At 40.2% G+C, this 20,948-nt stretch overlaps 1 protein-coding gene across 1 annotated transcript in view; it reads left to right on the top strand.

Annotated features, from left to right (window-relative positions):
* Nucleotides 1-20,948, top strand: part of LOC132403882 (ATP-binding cassette sub-family C member 9-like) — a 190,982-nt gene that overhangs the window by 96,819 nt on the left and 73,215 nt on the right. The window contains exons 15-22 of the mRNA XM_059987658.1: nucleotides 3,193-3,303; nucleotides 4,045-4,117; nucleotides 6,485-6,590; nucleotides 7,828-7,866; nucleotides 8,667-8,705; nucleotides 10,538-10,636; nucleotides 12,615-12,699; nucleotides 13,151-13,231. Of these exons, the coding sequence (XP_059843641.1) occupies nucleotides 3,193-3,303; nucleotides 4,045-4,117; nucleotides 6,485-6,590; nucleotides 7,828-7,866; nucleotides 8,667-8,705; nucleotides 10,538-10,636; nucleotides 12,615-12,699; nucleotides 13,151-13,231 (633 nt within the window). The remainder of the gene's footprint in view (nucleotides 1-3,192; nucleotides 3,304-4,044; nucleotides 4,118-6,484; nucleotides 6,591-7,827; nucleotides 7,867-8,666; nucleotides 8,706-10,537; nucleotides 10,637-12,614; nucleotides 12,700-13,150; nucleotides 13,232-20,948) is intronic.

Raw genomic sequence — 20,948 nt, 5'->3', positions numbered from 1 at the left:
TAGTACAGATTGGGAAGAAATGGCAATAGACAAAGCAGTGTGAGTTGGCTTTCCAAAAGAAAATGTGATGTTAGACACTATACTCACACATTACTATCCACATCATCCTGTGAAGCTTGAGTGTGACACCTCACCTTGTGGCGTAGGTGCAGTCAGGCTACATGTTATGATTGACGGAAGTGAATGCCCATAGCCTTTGCATCACATCCCCTTCCTGCTGCAGAGAAAAATTATGCACAGATTGTACCAGAGGCCTTGCATCTGGTCTGGGGTGTAAAACATTTCAACCAGTACTTCTATGAGAAAGGGTTTACCCTCATTACTGATCATCAACCACTGGTGTCCATTTTCAATCCACAGAAGGGTGTTCCACTAACAGCAGCAGCACAAATGCAGAATTGGGCTCTGTTTCTTTGTGGACACAATTATAAGATCGAATTCAAGAGGACAACTAATCATGGAAATGCTGATGGATTGTCCCGTTTACCCTTGAAAAAGGGAATACTTGTGAAATTTACTAAAGATACACTCCTCTTGACGTATTCTGTGTAGTGCAAATTGAAAGTCAGCCTATTACGGCAGGGAAGATCCGAAGGGAAACCAGAAATGACCCCATAGTGTCTGAGGTCTACGTGGCCCACCAAAATATGGATGGAATGTGCAAGAGAAATTCCAGTTTCCCCCAATTTTACCAGTGCCAGGGTGAACTTGAAGGGGGTTGCCTTAGGTGGGGATTGAAAGATGTTGTACCATCTAAGCTGAGGGATAAAGTGTTTAAGAAAATACATGCTGGTTGCAATGAAAGCATTGGCTGGAAGATTTGTCTGGTGGCCTGGGATAGATCAGTAGATCAAGCAGCTTGCTATGCACTGTCTGGGATACTAACACGTGCAGAAGATGCCAAAAGCAGTGCCTCTCCATCCGAGATTCCCCTGCATTGCCCTGACTAAGGATTCATATGGATCCTGCCAGATCATTCGTAAGTAGTAGTGGGCGCAGCTGCAAAGTGGGCCGAAGAGTTTCCAGTAGCCTCCACTAGAGCCTCACACATTGTTGATGCTTTGAGAAGCATCTTCTACGGACTGGTGTTCTAGGACACTTAGTCAGTGACAATGGGCCACAGTTTGTAGTGGAACAGTTTCAGTCATTCTTGTGAAAATGAATGGAATAAGACATGCTGCATCAGCACTAAACCACCCAGCTACAAATGGTTTGGCAGAAAGATTTGTCCGGAGTCTAAAGAGTGCACAGTGAGCACTGTCAGCAGAATCACTACACTGACACTGAATCAGAAGCTCACCAGTTTCCTCTTTGCACCTCGTAATGCAGCACACTCCACAACCAACAACTCACCAGCTATGCTGTTTCTAGGTCAACCTTTGCACTTGGATCTCCTCAAACCCAATTCAGAGGGCGTGCGCAGGACAAACAGCTGAGACAAATTGAGGGCTCCTCAAACAAGGAGGTTCAATGTGTCACTTCTGGACAAGCAGTCGTACTTGGACTAATTCAGGACAGAACTGGATCACTCTCCTACGCAGTGGAGGTAGTGTCTGATACCATCTGAAGATGACGCAATGATCAGTTGAGGAGAGCAGAGTTAGTTGTTAGAGAAGAAAGGAGCCCAGAGCTGTTAGAACCACTTCCTGCAGTCCCAGAGTCAAATCCTGCAACCAGCATGGACGGGGCCTCAGATCCTAAGATAGTTTCACAGTCACAAGTCTCACCTGCCAAGCAGAGTGACTTCCCTCCCCACCTTGTCAGGAAAGACATTATCCCAGAAGAGTAAGAAATCCTCCAAAGCAATTAAACCTTTTGGCCTGAATGGGACAATTTAAAATTTACTATGCTATGGACGTCTATATTGTAGGTGTATTTCCTATTATTTTGTGTATATAATTGAGATACATTCTATATTGAGTTGGGGTTTATGGCCAAGCAGGGTAATGCATTTAATATTTGAGTAATATTACATATTTTTGATTAAACATTGTTCATTTACATAATTCATTATGTGTTATATGTAAAAGTACATGAATGGCATATGTCATTAAGCCACCACATCACAAGTGCATGTCTCACTAAACTAAAAGTAATTAGACATCCATCTCCCGGTTCTTGTGTTTTTCTTTTGATTGATTTCTGGAATTACAAAACATAACAGTGATGACTAATGGTCCCCCCCGCCCCCCTCAGGGATTGGTTCTTGGGCCACAGCTTTTCATGTTGTTTATAAAAGACCCATACATTTCCAAGTTTGCTGATTCTAAGTTAGGTGGTGCAGTAAGTAGTGTGGTTGGAATGGAAGACAGCAAAAATGGTCTGTGCTGAATAGAGGAAGTCAGTAAATCTGAGTTAGATGAATTCCAAAGTGGAGAAGTGCAAATTTTGGATCTTTGAAAGGCCAAGCAAACTTTTATTTACTATTAGTCTTATGCCCATTGGACGAAGCAAAAGAGATGGGCCTAACGATATTGCAGATATTATGCTGGAAGCATTGGCCACAACTCCAGCCAAACTGTTGCACACCACTGGCATCTACCCAGCAGAAACAGATAGTTCTCCCACCATGTTCTCTCTTCAGAAAGCAGCGACAGTCGAGTGAGACTCTCATTGCCAGAGTGATGGAGAATGGATTAGCCAATCTACACTGATGGAAGGATGCATAGATGAGGAAAGATCAGAAAGGTTGTTCTGAGGAGGGATAGAGTTCAGTGGAGGAGATACCGAAGGATGAAAATCAAAAATAAAATGCAGAAGCTGGAAATCTTGTAAGCCAGAAACCTGGGGAAAAAATAACTCAGGAAGCTAGGCTGATTCTTTCCAAGGGCTAATAGAGGAATGTGAACCAAGATGCTTAAACATGATGGATAAGCCTGTTGTATTTAAAATTCTGTTCTGCTGATGCTCAACTCCCCATCTCAGGTTCATTAAGTTGGAACTAAGTAACCAGAGCGTTAATATTTGTATTTCCCACTTTACCCAAATCCCCCTTGTGCTCACAATCTCCTCCCAAAGAAAATAGGGTTGCATAGATATGACAAGGATTTGGATTGATACTGCGTGTTTGTGGTGACTGGGAAGGAGACAATAATTGAGATAAAGTTGGAGATTCCACAATGGGATGCAAGTAAAAGTTGAACTCAGTCAGCATTGAGTGGGTTAGATTGTAAAAGTTTTCTTTTGTTACAGCACACCAAGGCTTTTCACAGAAGACAGGCCCTGAAAGGGAATCTGGAAGGATATGAGCAGCCACAGGGGAGATACTTTCGGTCCAGGGATACTGAAGATGTGTTGGTCAAGGTGATTAACATAATTGTTTCCTATCTTTAAATCAATGGTTCTCACGCAACTAATCACTGCTTATCTGTGCAGACAGGAATAAAAATGCATGGGCAGTCCCCACTGTGCCTCGGGAATTATAAGGGAGGCAGGACATGTCTTTCCCACAATTAGGACAGAGGCATTCATATCCGGCCTTTAATCGCAATAATAAAATTTTAATTCAAAAAAATGTAAAATTCTTGGATGTAATGTACATTCAGTGCTATTTGCTTTGTTAATTTTAAATTGCATACCAAACAAAGAAATCCTGATTTTTCAATAGCTACTAATTGCACCATCAACAAGGGATCTCAGTTGCACGCCTAGACTAGAGAAGCAATCTACAACACAGGCTGAATGGAGATTTGGTAGAGGTGTCTTTAATGGAGGAAAAAAGGCATTAGTGGATTGTCAAAATAACCATTTTTTTTTACACAGACTAGGCTATATTTGCAGAACCACTGGATTGCTTTTTGAAATGGTGTACAAACAAGGGCAGTCACGATATTCTAAAAAGAGTTGGATAAATTGACCAATGTCAAAAGTATTAGGGAGGGGGATTAGTTGAGAATTTCCACCAAAGATGATGACCTTTGTGTTGCAACATTCTTTGATTCTATATTTCCTAAACTAAATCTGTTAGATTTTAAAATGCAAAAATTTAGTTGCTGCTTCCAATGTGAAATAATATCTCACTCTAATTTAATTTTAAAATTACAGGTCACCCGTGGATTCTTTTCTTGGAGCAGTGGTGTGGTAACTCTTTCAGATATCAGTATAAGAATTCCAACAGGTAATACATGTAATTCACATTTATTGAACCTTTGGTAAAATATTCAAATTACTAACAACTGAATGAATTTATAGGTCCTCCCTATTTTACAACAGAGAACTGTTCAAAATCCAAATAGCTTGCAAGTCAGAGATATAGTAACCCAGCAATATATTTAAATAAAATCATAGGTAAACCAAAGGCAGTGTGTCACTAAACCAGGATATTTAACTCAGCCATTCAAATTTCTCTTGAGTCTTTCAGAATCAAGTTCATATATGGTAGAACATGCTGGCAGGCACACGACAGCTGGCAAATCCCTCTCACCAGTCCCTCAGTTGCTCAAACTGTATAAATCATCTGTTTGTAAGAGGGGGAGAACCTGTATTAGAACATACAAGGATGTGAATGGGCCAATTTTGTTGATTGAATCCTACTGTTTAAAATCTACTGCGGGCTGATTTAGACGACTTGTAAAACCTGGGATCACCATGCCCTACTTTGATTCCTACTTCACCAAGGGTGTGGAATGAACCGAATTTTTATTGGCCACTCCAACTGGATAGCATGCCACCTTGGTAGCCTTCAACCTGATGGCACGAATATCGATTAATCTCTAACTTCAAATTTCAAAGTACATTTATTGTCGAAGTATGTATACCATATACAACCTTGAGATACATCTTCCTGCAGGCAGCCACAAAACAAAGAAACAATAGAATCCGTGAAAAACCCTACAGAACAAAAACAGTCAAATGCCAAATTTGCAGGAAAAAAGAACAAATCATGCAAACAATAAAAAGTAAATAACTAATATAGAGAACATGGACTACAGAGTCCCTGAAAGTGAGTGGACAGCCACAGAGCCAGTTCAGCACTGAGCTGAGTGCAGCCAGGAAAGAATCCTGCACCTCACATCCATTGATAATAATGAGAAAAGAGGGAGATGGATCAGATGCAGGCAGGCAGGACAGTCTCAGCTGGGGGATCCTGCCTGACCTGGAGCAGTGAGCTGAACACCGGTTCACCTTCCACCTTTTGGCTTTGACGCCTTAATCTTTTTAATCTGGTTCGGTGCATAACAAACTAATCTTGACGAGACTTTCAGAAGTAAAGTTAGGAACAAGCTGTATGAACAGAAAATGAAAACTCTTCGGAACTCAGTTACACAAATGGTAAATAAAATCACTTGTCAATAGTAAACCTGAGGCTGATACGTATTTGATAACTTGATAAGAAGGAAGTAGAATTTGGCATACGGATCATCCATTAGCACTTTGAATCGTGGATCAACTAGGATGGATGAAGCAGCCACCTTCTCTCCTTAGATTTTGTGGTTCCAGTCTCAGCAACAGTATATAAGGAAATCATTTTGGTTGAAATGTTCATTTATTAGCAAAGTATACAACTCTGAGATTTTTCTTCTCTGGATAGCCATGAAACCAAGAAAAAATGAATGGCCATACGATCATCCACCCTCAAACTGGACCCCCACGTGAAATGCAAATGAACATCTGCCCACAAATACCCCCTCCCTGCTCAAAAAATCAATCAAAAACTCAATAAGATCATCGGCACTCCCCCTAAGCCTGCTCCTCTCTGCATAAAATGCAAAGAGAACATTGGCCTCCAAACTTACCTCTCCCAGCACAGAAAAACCAACAAAAAAATGCAACAAGAACATCGAACCCCACAGAACCCCCTCCCCCTCATAAAATAACACAAGAACATCAACCCCCAAATCCCCCCTCCCCGCACAAAAAAGAGAAAGAATGGGCGAGAACACAGAATAGGAAAAAAACTGTTAGATTGAAAAAAATTCCATAATCCATATCCATATCAAAAATGCAGAAAAGCTTGGGCACAGCTGAAGGCCACATAGGCTCCCCTTTCCAGCAGCAGAGCGATCCCACCAGTGATCAGAAAGGTCACCTTCTGCATTCACCCCAATATTTCAATCTCCCTCATTGCTTTAATCAGCAAACAATGGAAACTTTAATTGGCAAAATGTAGTCAAACATTAGCTTATGCATCCCCAGCATGAGGCTCACACTCCCTGCCTGCTGGAATCCTCCCAGAAACAGCAAAGCACTGGGTCACCCAAACAATCACCAAGCTACAAATCAGTTTCAGAAACATGTTCAAGATGAAAAACAGACGTAGAAGACATAAAAGAAGTGAAATATATAGTTTTGTGGTATATCCAGAAGATGTCAACCATGGGAGCATTGCCATCTTGACTGGAAGTTGTGATTTTTGATTATTTTTGATCACATTCTCACATTGTCTAAACTGAAGTAGTGAAAAAAATTACTAGGAAATTTAGTCAAGAGATTACCTGATATCAAACTGACAAAATATTGATCTGTATTTGGTGTTTATTTCCAGGCCAGCTGACAATGATAGTAGGGCAGGTGGGATGTGGGAAATCTTCCCTTCTCCTGGCAACACTTGGAGAGATGCAGAAAGTTTCTGGCAGTGTATACTGGAGCAAGTAAGTAAAAATGTAATGTTGAAGGAAAATATATTGTTAAAATTTATTGCAGTGAAATAAAGAGATACGGAACCCTATGTGCCAAATTTTTAGTTAGAAATCCTTTGTTATTAGTGCTCAGTAAAAGACACCCATTTAGCTACATCAAATTCTTAAATTCAATTTAATAGCATGTACAGGGCCATATTTCGGAAACAGAATACTGTTCACATATGCTACTCTCTGTGCACGTTTTGTGGAACTATTGAGGATAAACTTGTTCATCTGATCCAACCTTGATGGGGTACAGCTGGTGACTTTGAAACTCGTGCGTCATGAGTCCAGTCCCACGTTCTGAAAGTGAACTAGACAATGTTTTTGATTTATGGTCTAGTGCCTGAGATAATGACCATTGAAAACAGCCAGCAATGCCATAACTATGCTAGTTCAGGGAAACTATCCAGCTCACCCACCTGATCTGGCCTGTAAGCTGTCCCACACTATTATTAATTGGATGCCTGAACTGATGAGGGATACAAAATAACATGTCAGAGGAGTTGTATTTTGAAACCTATCTTCCCGACCAAACATTTGATCATTACCAGACTTAATCTTCTCTGACTAAATGTTCATTTCCATCTGAATCACATTCTTTATAGTTCCTTGTGATTTTTTTACTTAGTCACAGACACCATATAAATTTAAGTCATATTTATTCTGAGAAGTGAAGTCTTTTTTTTGAAGTGGAGGCTTAATGAATTATCATACATGATTACCAGTGACATAAAGAGAAAGTGATAGATATGAATGGCTATGTTGTCACATCCATGAAGGTAGTTAACACTATAATTTAGCCTTTTGAATTCTATATTATTCTAATATTCTCAGTTTTATTTTTTTATTTGCATGATGTGCTTTCTTTTGCACATTGTGTTCACCAGTCTTAGTTCATGCATAGTTTTTTTCATAAATTCTATTGAATTTCTTTACTTTCCTGTAAATGGTTGCAAGAAGATGAATCTCAGGGTAGTATATGGTGATATAAATGTACTTGGAAAAAAAATCCTTTGATATTGACCTAATTCTGGTATGGTTGTGCTGATTTCCTTCCTGACCATCTTACAGACGAACTCTACAGAAGCTGTATTGGTAAATGAACACTATTCTTGTGTTAAGTGATAGCTGATACGATGGAACCTGCAGTTTGTAATGCTCACTAATCCTGACAATGGTGATTTTTTTTTGGCACAAACTTTAGGGAACCTGAAAATGAGATGAACCAGGAAACATCATGGAGGTATTTTGAAGTACTTTATATGTGTGTTTCGGTCTGTATCTATGAGTGGAATCTTTGTTTTTGGGGTTGAAATTTTCTGCTTTGAGGAAGAGGAATGCACACTGCCATATTAGGAATTTATTTTTCCCTTTGGATGTTTTCTTTTCTCATCTGTTGTGTTCTATAACTCTGCCCCTTCCTGATCCCTTCGTACCTTAGCCTTATCTCCATAGATATCTAAAATTCTGACCCAGATCAAAATATATTGGTCTTCTTGACCTTCATCTTCACCCCTTTAGGATTTTGCACCCATTTGTGTAAGGGAGGTGATTACAGACTTCCCTTCTGAGGTTAAAACTGCAGCTCCTCCCTTGTGAGGCTTCATTTACCTATTGTGGTTCAAATTCCATCCTGCAAAAGTGTATCAATCCAATTTCAATCGGGCACCAGCTCCATCAGACAAGGAAGTTTCAAGTTTGCACAAATCTTTTCATGAGTTTCCTAACATTACTTCTGAATAAGCAAGCTCATAGTTTGTTAGATTCCTCCATACAAGGACATAGCATCCTCTTGCTGATAAACTCTGGATTAACTATTCACAAAGCATTATAGCTCACTACAGAAGAATTTGTTTTTTTTTCCCTGTCCTTCTCTTTTGTTCCCTGATTAACTATTGAGCAGCTTTTGGGTAATGGGAAGAAAATAAGATCTATCTGCAAAATTTAAAAAAAAAGCTCTGGGCTGTGAAATAAATTCTAAGTGAGTAACCTATTGCCTCAAACACATTTTTGTTGCTAACTTGGTTTTACCGTAAATTGCAGTGCACATGAGGTTGAGCCTGTGTTGGAGGCGACTGGGAGGTACTCTTTCTTATTCTTTACCCATAACTAATTGTGTGCTGTATTATTTTTCTAGTGATACTTCATCCTGATAACCATCACACCAGTGGTAATGCTTTTTACACTTGGAACTAAACAATCCTATTCCATGTATTGGTTCTTCTCTAGTCTCCTCAGCATTGCTTTCTCCTGCTTAGCTGATATTTCCTTAATTCTGTCAAAGCTCCTGCCAATGGCTCCAATGGGAGGGCTCCGTCCATTCTCACTGCATGTGATGCTGGTCATTTGTAGTCACACTTGGTCCTATCTGAAATAATAGCAATGATGTTGGGCTCTTCCTGTTCGTGGCTTGGCAGTACAAATCCTTAAGGTCAAGCACAAAGGGCATAGATGATGAGAGGCTAATCCACAGAACTAATGGTATGCTCAAGCGAATGTCATATTTCGGACAAATGTGAGCTTCGAACCTAGAATACAATGGATGGTCGAAGTTTCGGGTGGAGACCCTTATTCCTCTTCATAGATGCTGCCTGACACACTGAGCTCCTCCAGCATTTTGTGTGTGTTACTCTGGATTTCCAGCATCTGCAGAATCTCTTGTGTTTATACAATGGATGGTGTGCTTTGAGAGAATTCTATGCCTGTTATCTCCCAAGAGTCAGGACTCCACTTTGTCAGGGATTGGGTTCACAATTAAAATGTCCATCAAAATTCCCAGTGCAAATGTTTGAATATCAGTAGGTAACAGGCGGGCTAGCCCTGAAGGGCACATAGCAACACTTCATAATCAAGGGGATGAATAATCTGTAGCTCATCGAGTGGCAGACACACATCTTGTAGATACTTCCGAGTGAGGATATTCGAGTGTGGGCTGCCCAGCACAATCCTTGTTGATTTGAATTAATGCAAATTGCACATTTCACTGTGTATTTTGAAGTTCATGTGACAAATAAAGCTAATTTAAGTCTGATCAATTTCGTCTTTCTCCAAGTATTAGATGCCCATTACCAGCCAACACTTAACTTTCCTATAACATTACAAACCAGAAGCTGTGCAGGGCCCACTGTCATTCATTAGGCTAGTGACTAACACCTTCATAAATGTTCCAATAGGTTAGCTTTGTCCTATTCAGTGGTTCCCAACCTGCAGTCCATTGACCCCTTGCTTAATGGTATTGATCCATGGCTTAAAAAGTTTGGGAACCCCTGTGCCAGACTAAAGAGACACAATTCATCAATCATAGTTGTATGTTTCAACCTCTTTGCATAAATTTCTGTTGCACTTGATTCCATAGCATTATAACTGGAGTTTAGAAATGTATACAATATTGTCGATAAGTTTCTGACCAATTTATCACTTCCAGTTTTCAATTTATTCCTTCAGAAGCTATCCATGCTTTTAATTCATTATTTCTGGTCTTGTTAGCCTACATTGCAACTTTCATTGACAGAAAAACCAGTGAGCTTTGCTAACAGGATACATTTTTTTACTCCCGGGTTTGCCACACATAAAGCAAGGAAATGAACGATGAACAAACAGAATCATTTAGAGAAAGGAAAATCTGACTTGGGTGAACAACAAAGGGGGAATATTAACAGTAAAGAATAGAACCCAAGAAAGGAAACACCAAGAAAGGTGCTGTGCTTGGCTCTTTTTTTTTAAATTGCTGTGTCTGTCCTTTAGCATTTGAGTATGCTGTACAATGTGAACTAAGTATTTTGTGTCAGAAAAGAGTGTGTCTTGCTCATGATTGCTCTGAATCAAGGCCCTGAGCTCCTAAATGCTTAATGTTTTCTGTTTTCAATAAAGGTGAAATTCATCTCTTTAACTGCCTTTAACTTTACCTCAAGCAGAACACGAAATTCTGTTGCTTACTCTGCTCAGAAGCCTTGGCTATTAAATACAACGGTGGAAGAAAACATTACGTTTGGGAGTCCTTTTATTAAACAAAGGTAATTGTTCCTGTTCATAGAAATGGAACTGAAACTCTTACAGTGGGTTCCTTTAAACTCCAACACATCCACCCGTTAACCCCCCCCACCACCACGACTTTATTATTCCCTGTCAGAGACATCTAATGTACAGACACTCCTGTACCTAGCAGCACTTTATATACATACAATCTGTCTATATACTGTATATCAGCTAATCGTACATATTTATATTTGTGTTTTTATGCTTATTGTGTTTTTTATGCTGAATCAGATCCGGAGTAACAATTATTTTCCTGAAGAATGACAGTAAACCATCTTGAATCTTATAACAACCAACAAGAATTGTACTTTATAACTCGCTGTTCATATCTCATTGTATTTCAGTCAGGTCTGCCCAGTCATCATTCTCCTTAATCAATGAACAAGAGGAATGATGGGCAAGTGAATAGGATCTATTAGCATCAAATTAATTTCAAGAAAAATAAAGAAAACAGAGAGAAAATGTGAAGTTATCTAATGATTAATGTAAACTGCAAAGAGGGATTGGTTGATGTAAATTAATGGTGTCTGAGCCTTAACAAGGTATTAGGTAAAGATTCACCGGAACTAATGGACCAACTGTTTTGGAAATTGGTTTATTATTGTCATACGTACTGAGATCCAGTGAATTTTTTTTCTTTGCATACCATCCAAACAGATCATTCCAAACATTAGTACTTTGAGGAAGTAAAAGAAAAAAAGACAATGTAGGATATAGCAATAGTTATAGAGAAAAGGCAGTACTGGTAGACAAGTAAGGTGATGTAAGCTGAGATCAAGGGTTTATGTTTATCGTACGAGAGATTGAATCAGGAGTCTGATAACAGCAGGGTAGAAGCTGTCCTTGAGCATGGTGATACTTGTTGTGAAACCTTCGTATCTTTTGTCTGAATGGAGAAGGGAGGAGTGAGAATGACCAGGTTGGGAATGGTCCTGATTATGTTGGCTGCTTTCCTGGGATCATCATCATAGATCATAGAATTATTTTCACAAGGAACCTAGGATTCCTAGATTGACAAAGACCATGGTCCATTGAGCTTGCCTTGTACATCTTGATAGTTTTGGGTAATCTGTCACTGTTAAGGGACTTATAAACATTAATTGAGGGAAGATGGACTCTTAAATCTTGATCCCTCAATCTGCCTAATTATGATCTTGTACCTTATTGTTATCTACGCTGCAATTTATTTGGCATTCTGTTATTGTTTTATCCGGTTCTACCTCACTGAATAATGATCTGATCTTTATAAACAATATGCAAGGAAAATTTTTCACTATACCTTGAGACATGGCAGTAATAAACCAATTCCAATGTTGATATTACAAGCGACAGTACTGTGCACCCTAGGTTATTTTGGTTTCAGATGGTGTGGCCTCCACAGACCCCTGATCTCAACTTCATCAGGGCTGTCTGGGAGTACCTGGAGAGACAGAAGCAAGCGAGATGGTCAAAGTCTGCAGAAGAATGGTGGCAAGTTCTCCAAGATGCTTGGGAGATCCTACTAACAGGTTTTCCTTATAAAACTGCACGATAGTGCACTTAAGAGTATTAATACAGTTTCAAAGACAAAGGGTGGTCACACTAAATATTGATTTGATTTAATTTTTACTGTTTACTTCTCTTTATAGTGAATTTTTGATATTTTGATATTTGTTTCATTATCTTGAAAGCATCTTCTCTTTACAGAGTTTTTTTTACATGTGCTGAAGACTTTTGCACAGTATTGTACATCTAGCTTTGCTAATGTTATGACACCTTCCTGTTTCATTAACTATTTACTTTTTCTATTTCCTGCTGTGATGATAGTATTTTGCCATCCTAGCATAAAGTTTGTAAGAGCCAAGTTTTCCAGCCCCCTTTGAACCTGTATGTCCCTTGAACAGTGGCAGGCACTATTGCTGCTGAATTGTCTTAATGTCTTAATGCAGTCACACCTCTCATTTCTCACCCTCTCAGGTACAAAGCGGTCATTGATGCCTGTTCACTTCAGCCTGACATTGATCTATTGCCATTTGGAGACCAAACTGAAATTGGAGAGAGGGTAAATATAGGGAAATGTATGAACTTCACCATGCTGTTCACCTTGTAAATTTGATTCAGACTGGAATGCTTTTCTCACTCAGTGCAGTTCTGATTTCACATGTGGGTGGAATGTTATGGCCATCATAAATCAAGTGGTGCAGGGTGACCTATTGTCACACCACTGAGTTTCTGCCTTATCATCCAAGCTGCATTGTTGAGGTGAGAAGGAAAGGAATGGAGGGTTATGGGCTGAGTGCAGGTTGGTGGGACTAGGTGAGAGTAAGCGTTCGGCATGGACTAGAAGGGCTGAGTGGGCCTGTTTCCCTGCTGTAATTGTTACATGGTTATATGAGAAGATTTTTTTAAAGTTGTGACTGGCTGGGTGGGCACTATGGTTGCTATGGACTGGTTAGTGTATGAAGGATTTTTAAAATTACATGTCTGCTAATCATGTCAACTTATTACTCTAGGGGATTAACCTGAGCGGAGGTCAGAGGCAGAGAATCTCTGTAGCTCGAGCTTTGTATCAAGACACTGGTACAGTGTTCCTGGTAAGAATCCAACACATCTTGCAATGAGCATTATCTGTTCATAGCCAATTGCAGCTGCTTTGTTGATGAGAATAAAATGAACCAGAATGTTCACTGCTCCATCCTTATTAACATCTGCTTAACACTTTAATATGTCAACTGTGTTGTTCGTAATGGATGGGGTATTCAGTCATACAGCATGGAAACAAACCCTTTAATTCCACCTGCCTTTGCCAACCAGATGCCCATCCAAGCTAATCCCATTTTCTTCTGGTTGATCCATATCCTTCGAAGCCTTCTAAACCATTCAGATCCATGTACCTAAGGAAGTGATGTTGTTTATACAGACTTTAGCAAAGCTTTTAAGATGGTCCCTTGTGTCAGGCTGGTCTGGAAGGTTAGGTCCCATAGTGCTAGTTATGTGGATTCAAAATTGGCTCAGAGGTAGACAGCAGAGAGTGGTGGTTGAAGGTTCTTTCTCGGAATTGAAGTCAATGACTAGTGATATGCTGCCGGGATTGGTGTTGGGATCCTCATGAGTTGTTATAAGTGATTTGGATGAGAATGTAGAGACTTAGCCAGTAAGTTTTCAGACGAGGCAGAGGTAGTGAAGATGTTTATCGTAGATTGCAGGGGATCTTTATCTTGATTACTGAGAAGTAGGTCAAAGAGTGGCAAATAGATATCAAACAGGTGAATGTAAGGAAGTCAGTAAGCTTAAGGCTTGCAATATGAATGATTGGGATTGGGGATGCAGTGGAACAGAGGGAACTAGGAGAGGAGTGCCCAGCTTGTTGAAAGCAGCAGCACGACTATGCGGAGTGGTGAAGCACTTTGGCCTTCATTAGTCAGGGCATTGACTATAGGAGCTAGAGCAATATATTGCAGTTGTATAAGTTGTTGGTGAGGCCACAATTGGAGTATTGTGTGCAGTTTTGGTCACTGTGTTATAGGGAAAATGTGGATAACCTGAAAGAGTGCAAAAAAGATTTATCAGGATATTGTCAGAACTAGAGGGCCAGAGTTGTGGAGAGAGGTTGGCAAGGCTAGGTCTTTGGAACACCAGCTGGCAGGCACTTCCCAGTCTCCACCCAGTTAACAGGAGTCACCTGCCACTTGTTTCTAACGCATCACCTGCAGCCTATTTAAACCCAGCTCTCATCCACGATTGTTGTTCACTCATTGAACCAGCCAGCCTCAACCAGTTGTGTCTAGCCTTGTCATGTCAAGTATTCACTCTCTCTTGTTTTGTCTTCATGAATTGCTATTTTGCAGTTTATTAGTAAAGTGATTGCACACTACTGAATCATCTCTGCTGCTCTCCATTTGGGTCAAGCTTCCTCTACTTTTCCTGACATGGAGAATGAGGGGTGACCGCATAGAGGAGTTTAAAATTATGAGAGGTATAGATAAGGTGGACAGTAATGGACTTTTCCCCAGGGTTGGGGAGTCCCAACAGTAAGGGGACATATGTTTAGGGTGAAAGGGAAAAGGTTTAAAAGGAACCTGGGAGACATTTTTCACCCAGTGGGCGGTGAGTATATAGAATGAGCTGTCAGAGGAAATGATTGAGGCAGGCATAATAGTACAATTTAAGAAGCACTTAGATGGATATGTGGAGGGGTGAGGATTAGGGGGTATGAGCTAAATGCAGGAAATTGGGACTAGCTAGGTGGACAGGTTGAACTGAAGGTCCTGTATCCACGCTGCATTGTTTTATGAGTCAATGGCCTGCCAAATTCCTTTTAAAAGACAGATGTCATTGTACCACTTCCTCTGGCTGCTCATTCCGTATAAGCATTATCCTCTAAGGAAGGACCTCTGAGTCCTTTCTCAGTAATACCTAGCACTCCCTCCTGGGAAAGATGGGATGGAAAGCTACCGAGCACAACTCTGTTTGAGAGAGCAATGTCTCTGTCTCTGGCAACTCTTTTCACAGCTGTGCCTCCGAGGACTTTCAGCTGTTATTTCTGCTGCCTCACTTCTGCTTGTCATCAGGTTGTTCATCATAATAGCGTTGTGGTGAAAGAATTGGGTTCCACCATTTCTTCATGTTTAATCCATTGCCAGCACTTCCTGGTATTGGTTGTGTTGTTATTCTCTTGATTGCTCTGATTGGTTTGAGATTGTGCTGGGACAAAGGATACAAAGAATTTTCCTGAAGTGGGTTGTATGCGATGAAGTCACATCTTACTGCCATCCCCTGAAGTAGCTAAAATTGTATAGTAAACAATATTTCTGTTCTTTGTCTCAATCTCTACTGTCATTGTTTACTTTATTGAAAATTTTGCACAGATGTATGTTATGCTTGTCTTCATCCTGTACTGTGATACCACTGCAAAAAGTTAATTTTCATGAAATTTACATCCTGCTTGTGTATTCCTATGAGAACAATAAATTGTACTTGGACAAAACTTTTTATAAACTCGAAGTGCTTCATAATGATTGAAAATGTTTGCTGTTGAATCAATATTGTAATGATTCTTGTCTTTTCAGCAATGCACCACTAGGAGTATCAGACACAGCCTGTAAAAGCCTATGTATTGTTCCTCCCTGCTACCAGTTATTGTCCCAGTTCCACTTAATTATACTTAATTTACACCAATGTAAATAGAGCAAGTTTCCAGAAACCTACTTTTTAAATTATTTGTGGCCATTTCAGTGCTATTATTAACCATTATGCTTTTTGATCAACATTTATAACTGCTGGAATATCTTTATGCCACAGCTGAGAGAATAGGAACTTGGGATCATCAGTTATGCAGCTTAAGAGATGAGAGTTGAGCAGTTCTCCAGGGAGAAAAGTTCTTGTCTCACTTTGAACAATGGAATATTTTACCTGATCAAGATCCAGAAATGAATTCTTTAATATTTATTTTTAAGAAAAACCGTTATGATCTTGAATGCGCCAAGAGCATTGGAAAAAGGAATTGGATATTAGAAAGGCAAATCTTGGAGCATTGCAGAGAAAAAGAAGAACTGGTACAGGCAACAGTGATATTTTTTTAGACCATAAGATGTAGGAGCAGACTTAGGCCGTTCAGTTCATCAAAACTGCTCCACCGTTCCATGGCTGATTTATTTTCCCTCCCAGCCCCATTTTCATGCTTTCTCCCTGTAACCATTGACAACCTTGCTAATCAAGAACCTATCAGCCACTGCTTTGAATGTACCCAATGACTTGGCCTCCACAGCAGTCTTTAGCAGTGAATTCCACAAATTCACAGTACTGCTCACAATACTCCATATGTGGATTTCTCAATGCCTTATAAAGCCTCAGAATTTTATATTCTATTCTATTCCTCCTAAAATGAATATTTCATATACCCCCAGGGTATAGCCCATCTGGTTGAGGTGACTTGTCTACCTTCAGATCTTTAAACTTTCCAAGCATCTTCTCCTTAATAATAGTAACTGCACTCTGTCCTGACACTCTCAAAGTTCTGACATACTGTTGCTCGCTTCCACAGTGAAGAGTGATGCTTAATATTTAGTCAGTTGTCTGCCATTTCTTCATTCCATTACTACTTCTCCACCATTATTTTCCAGTGTTCTGATATGTACTCTTACCTCTCCTTTACTTTTTATATATCTGAAAAAGATTTTGGTGTCCTCTTTTATGTTATTGGTCAGCTAACCTTAATATTTCAACTTTTCTCTCCTTATTGCAGTTGTAATTTCCTTCTGTTGGTTTTCAAGGTTCCCAATCCTCTAGCTTCCAACTAATTTTTGCTATATTGTATGCCCTCTCTTTTGCTTTTATGCTGTCTTTGATTACCCTCATGAGTCTCGGTTGCCTCATCATCCCTTTAGCGTGCTTCTTCTTTGGGATGAATCAGTCCTGTGTCTTCTGAAGTTCTTCCAGAAACACCAGCCAGTGCTGCTCTAGTCGTCCCTGCAAATCAACTTTCTGATCAACTTTGGTCAGCTCTTCCCTCAAGACTCTGTAGTTCCTTTTACTCCACTGTAATAGTAGTACATCTGATTTTAGCTTCATCTCAAACTGCAGGGTAAAACCTGCCATATTATTTTTGACTCCTAAAGGTTACTTTTCCTTAAGCTCCCTGATAAAATCTGCTTCATTTCACAATATCCAATCCAGAATTGCCTTTTCCTAGTGAGCTCAACCACAAGCCATCTTGTAGGTGTTCTCCAAGTTCATTCTCCTGGAATCCAGCACCAACTTGATTTTCCACATTTAGCTGTATATTACAATCCCCCAACATTGCAGCAGAAGTGGGCTATTTGGCCCACTGAGTCTGTTCTATCATTCCACCATGGCTGATTTATTATCCCTCTCAACCCCATTCTCCTAACTTCTCCCCGTAGCCTTTGATGCCCTCACTAAACAAAGCACATACAAAATGCTGAAGGAGGTCAGCAGGTCGGCAGCATTTTGTATGTGTTACTTTGGACTTCCAGCATCTGCAGAATCATGTGTGCTTAATTAAGAACCTGTTAACCTCTGCTTTAAATATACCAATGACTTGGTCTCCACAGCCATCTGTGGCAATAAATTCCACAGATTCACCATTCTCTTGCTATAAAGAAATTCCTCCTCAACTCTGTGCTAAAGGGATTTCCTGAGGCTATGCCCTCTGGTCCTTGACTACAATGCTACTGGAAACATCCTCTCCACAATTCCAAGTTAATGAATAGTGAACATTTCCTGTAGTTGTATTTCTGTTTGATGTCTTATGTTATGTAAACTAACTGTACTTAATGAGTATTTTACAAGCATTTAAAATGAAATGAAATTTGTTAGTGGTGTTCCTTTGCTAACTAACAACACTTCTATTTCTAAACTGCTGATCTTCACTGGATTCTTGAATTAACTGAAGAACAAGATTGCTGTAGTAGTGGGTTTGCTACCACAATGATATTGAGCTAATGGGCTGAATTTACTTGGTTTGTATTCACTTGTGGTGGAATCTTACCGTGTAGTAACATCTGTAGTTAGCATCACAGTTCTGGGGCAACTGAACATCTTACCATTAAATGCCGGCCACATTACCTGCTCAGAGTTTCCTGTTGTGTTCATCAGTGTGTCTCCATCCCCTCTGATCCGAGCACAACTGCCAAAGGAGAGCTTTACAGTATCATCAGCTCTCTACAAAACAAGCATCCGGACTGTCTCGTTGATAATTGTGGAAGACTCCAATCATGTTAACCTGCAGGACATTTTACCCAAATTCCACCAACTCGTCACCATGTCCATGAAGGAAGACAGACAGACTGGACAATGTTTATACAAACTGACACGGTACTTACAAAGCCATCCCACGCCCTTATCTTGCCGTTTCTGACCACATGTCCATACTGTTAATCCCAGCATACCGACTGCTGCTGTAAATGCAGAAACCAGTCAAGAGAACCATTTTTTATGGTACAATGAGGCAATCTCTATACTTCAGGACATGTTGGTAGATGTTATTACTTAAAGGCTTGTGGAAGTCTGTACTCTGCCTTCCCCCACCCCCACCAAACAGGTTGTGGATTTTGAGTTAAGCAGGATAAAGATCAATAGATTTTCCTTCAGTTTGGGATCAAAGAACCACTGAAGATTTATGACATGATAGGAGGTCATTCAGCCCACCACCTGTGTCAGTTAAAAGAAAGGCATTGCCAGTTTAAGCTTACCTTCCAACACCACACCTGGCATCAATGAATGCATAACGTGTCGGATCTTGGTGGATGGGCTACAGTAGCTGCTACCTAATTAAGTGGCCACTCAGTATACTCTTGATCATGGCCCCTCAAGTATTCAGCTCAGTGGCACTTTATTAGGTGCCACCTGCTGTAGCCCATCCACTTCAAGATTTGACATGCTGTGCATTCAGAGATGCCCTTCTGCACACCACTGTTGTTATGTGTGGTTATTTAAGTTACTGTCACCTTCCTGTCAGCTTGAACCAGCTGGCCATTTCCTCTGCGCTCTCTCATTGACAAGGTGTTTTTGCCCACAGAACTGCCATTCACTATATCCATATGATTAGCACACCATTCTCTGTAAACTCTAGACACTGTTGTGCGTGAAAATCAGTAGGAATCTGAGATACTCAAACCACCCCATCTGGCACCAACTTTGTTTCTATGACTTCTTATCCATTCTGATGATTGGTTTGAACAACAACTGAACCTCTTGACCATATCTGCATGCTTTTATGCATTGACTTGCTGCCACATGATTGGCTGAATGTATATTTGCATTAACGAGCAGGCATACCTAATAAAGTGGCCACTGAGTGTATATCTAAACACTTGATAAATATGATGAGACTCTGCCTTTGCTGCTCCGTGAGGCCATAAGTTCTAGACGACGCTACTCACAGGGAAGGAGGAGACAGTTGTTCTTTCTTCTCCCTTCTAATCCTTCAATGGAGTACTTTAGACTTCTTGGCTTTTTGACCCAGCTACTAAGAGAAATTAATCCACTCTATTTATGCTCTTCTAGGCCTCACATGTTGTCCTGCAATCATTTCAGTTCCAAAGTAAGCAGCCACAGCCTGTGGATAAATGGGGGTTAAAATGCAGAATAGCTAAAATCAACCTGAGTGATTAATCCTCCCCATTCTGGATTGAATCCACACATTTACCTTGTGTTGCCTCTCAGTTCTTGTGCCTTTGAGTATTTAAGTAAGCCAGCTCTCCTAAACCATCCTGGATATGGAAGGAATCCCTTCAATCTGTGACGTTCATGCTGGTTACAAAAGAAACCTTCATCTAAATCGTTCCTTCCAACACTTGGTCCAGATCTGTGCAAGCCATTGTTCTTCAAGTACACATGAAATACTATTTAAATGTTATGTGTGAGCCAGTACCACTCTTTCAGGCACTGAATACCAGACCTCTCCCACCCTTTACCCTCATTCCCTCTCTAATCTTTACTATTATTTTAAATCTATGGCCCCTTGTTTTGGCTTCTGCTCATGAAAATCGGTACTTCATATCTATTCTGTCTTGATCCTTAAAACTTCACATAAGTCAGACATCTCTCCACTAGTCCTTGTCCAAGGGAAAACAATCTCAAAGTTTCCAACCTTAGAGCTGTTCATTTATAGTCCTGATAACATCCTCCTCTCCACCCAATCCAGTACATTGATCAGGGTAGTGCAATGGTTGTTGTCTATATGGACTTGAGTAAAGCATTTGATAAAGTTCCTCATAGTCAGCTGATCCAGAAAATTAAAGTGCCCGGGATCCATGGAGAGTTGGTAAATTGGATTCAAATTAGCTTGGCCGTAGAAGATAGAGGGTCGTTCCAGAATGTTGTTATTCTGACTGGAGGTCTGTGACCAGGAATTAGATTTTTTTTTTAAAGTTTGTGACTTGTAAAACAAAAAATCGAAACACAGTGAAATGCATGCAACACACACAAAATGCTGAAGGAACTCAGTAGGCAGGCAGCATCTATGGAAAAAGTACAGTCAATGTTTCAGGCCGAGACCCTTTGGTGCATTGTTTGTATCAGCAGTCAGCACAGTCTGTGGAGAGCCTGCAGGTGTCACCATGCTTCCTGCCCTAAAGTAGCATGCCCTCTACTTGATAACCCTAACCTGTATGTATTTGGAATGTAGGAAGAAACAGAAGGACCTGGAGGAGATCCACACGGCACAGGAAGAACATACAAACTCTTTAAAGACAGCATTGGGAATTGAACCCCAATCATGATCGCTGGTGCTATGAAGCATTGCACTAATGGCTACGCTATTGTGTCAACCTCACCCCAATCAAAAAT

The sequence above is a fragment of the Hypanus sabinus genome, chromosome 13, assembly GCF_030144855.1.
Source record: "Hypanus sabinus isolate sHypSab1 chromosome 13, sHypSab1.hap1, whole genome shotgun sequence".
NCBI lineage: Eukaryota > Metazoa > Chordata > Chondrichthyes > Myliobatiformes > Dasyatidae > Hypanus > Hypanus sabinus.
This window is presented reverse-complemented; position numbering and strand designations above follow the sequence as displayed.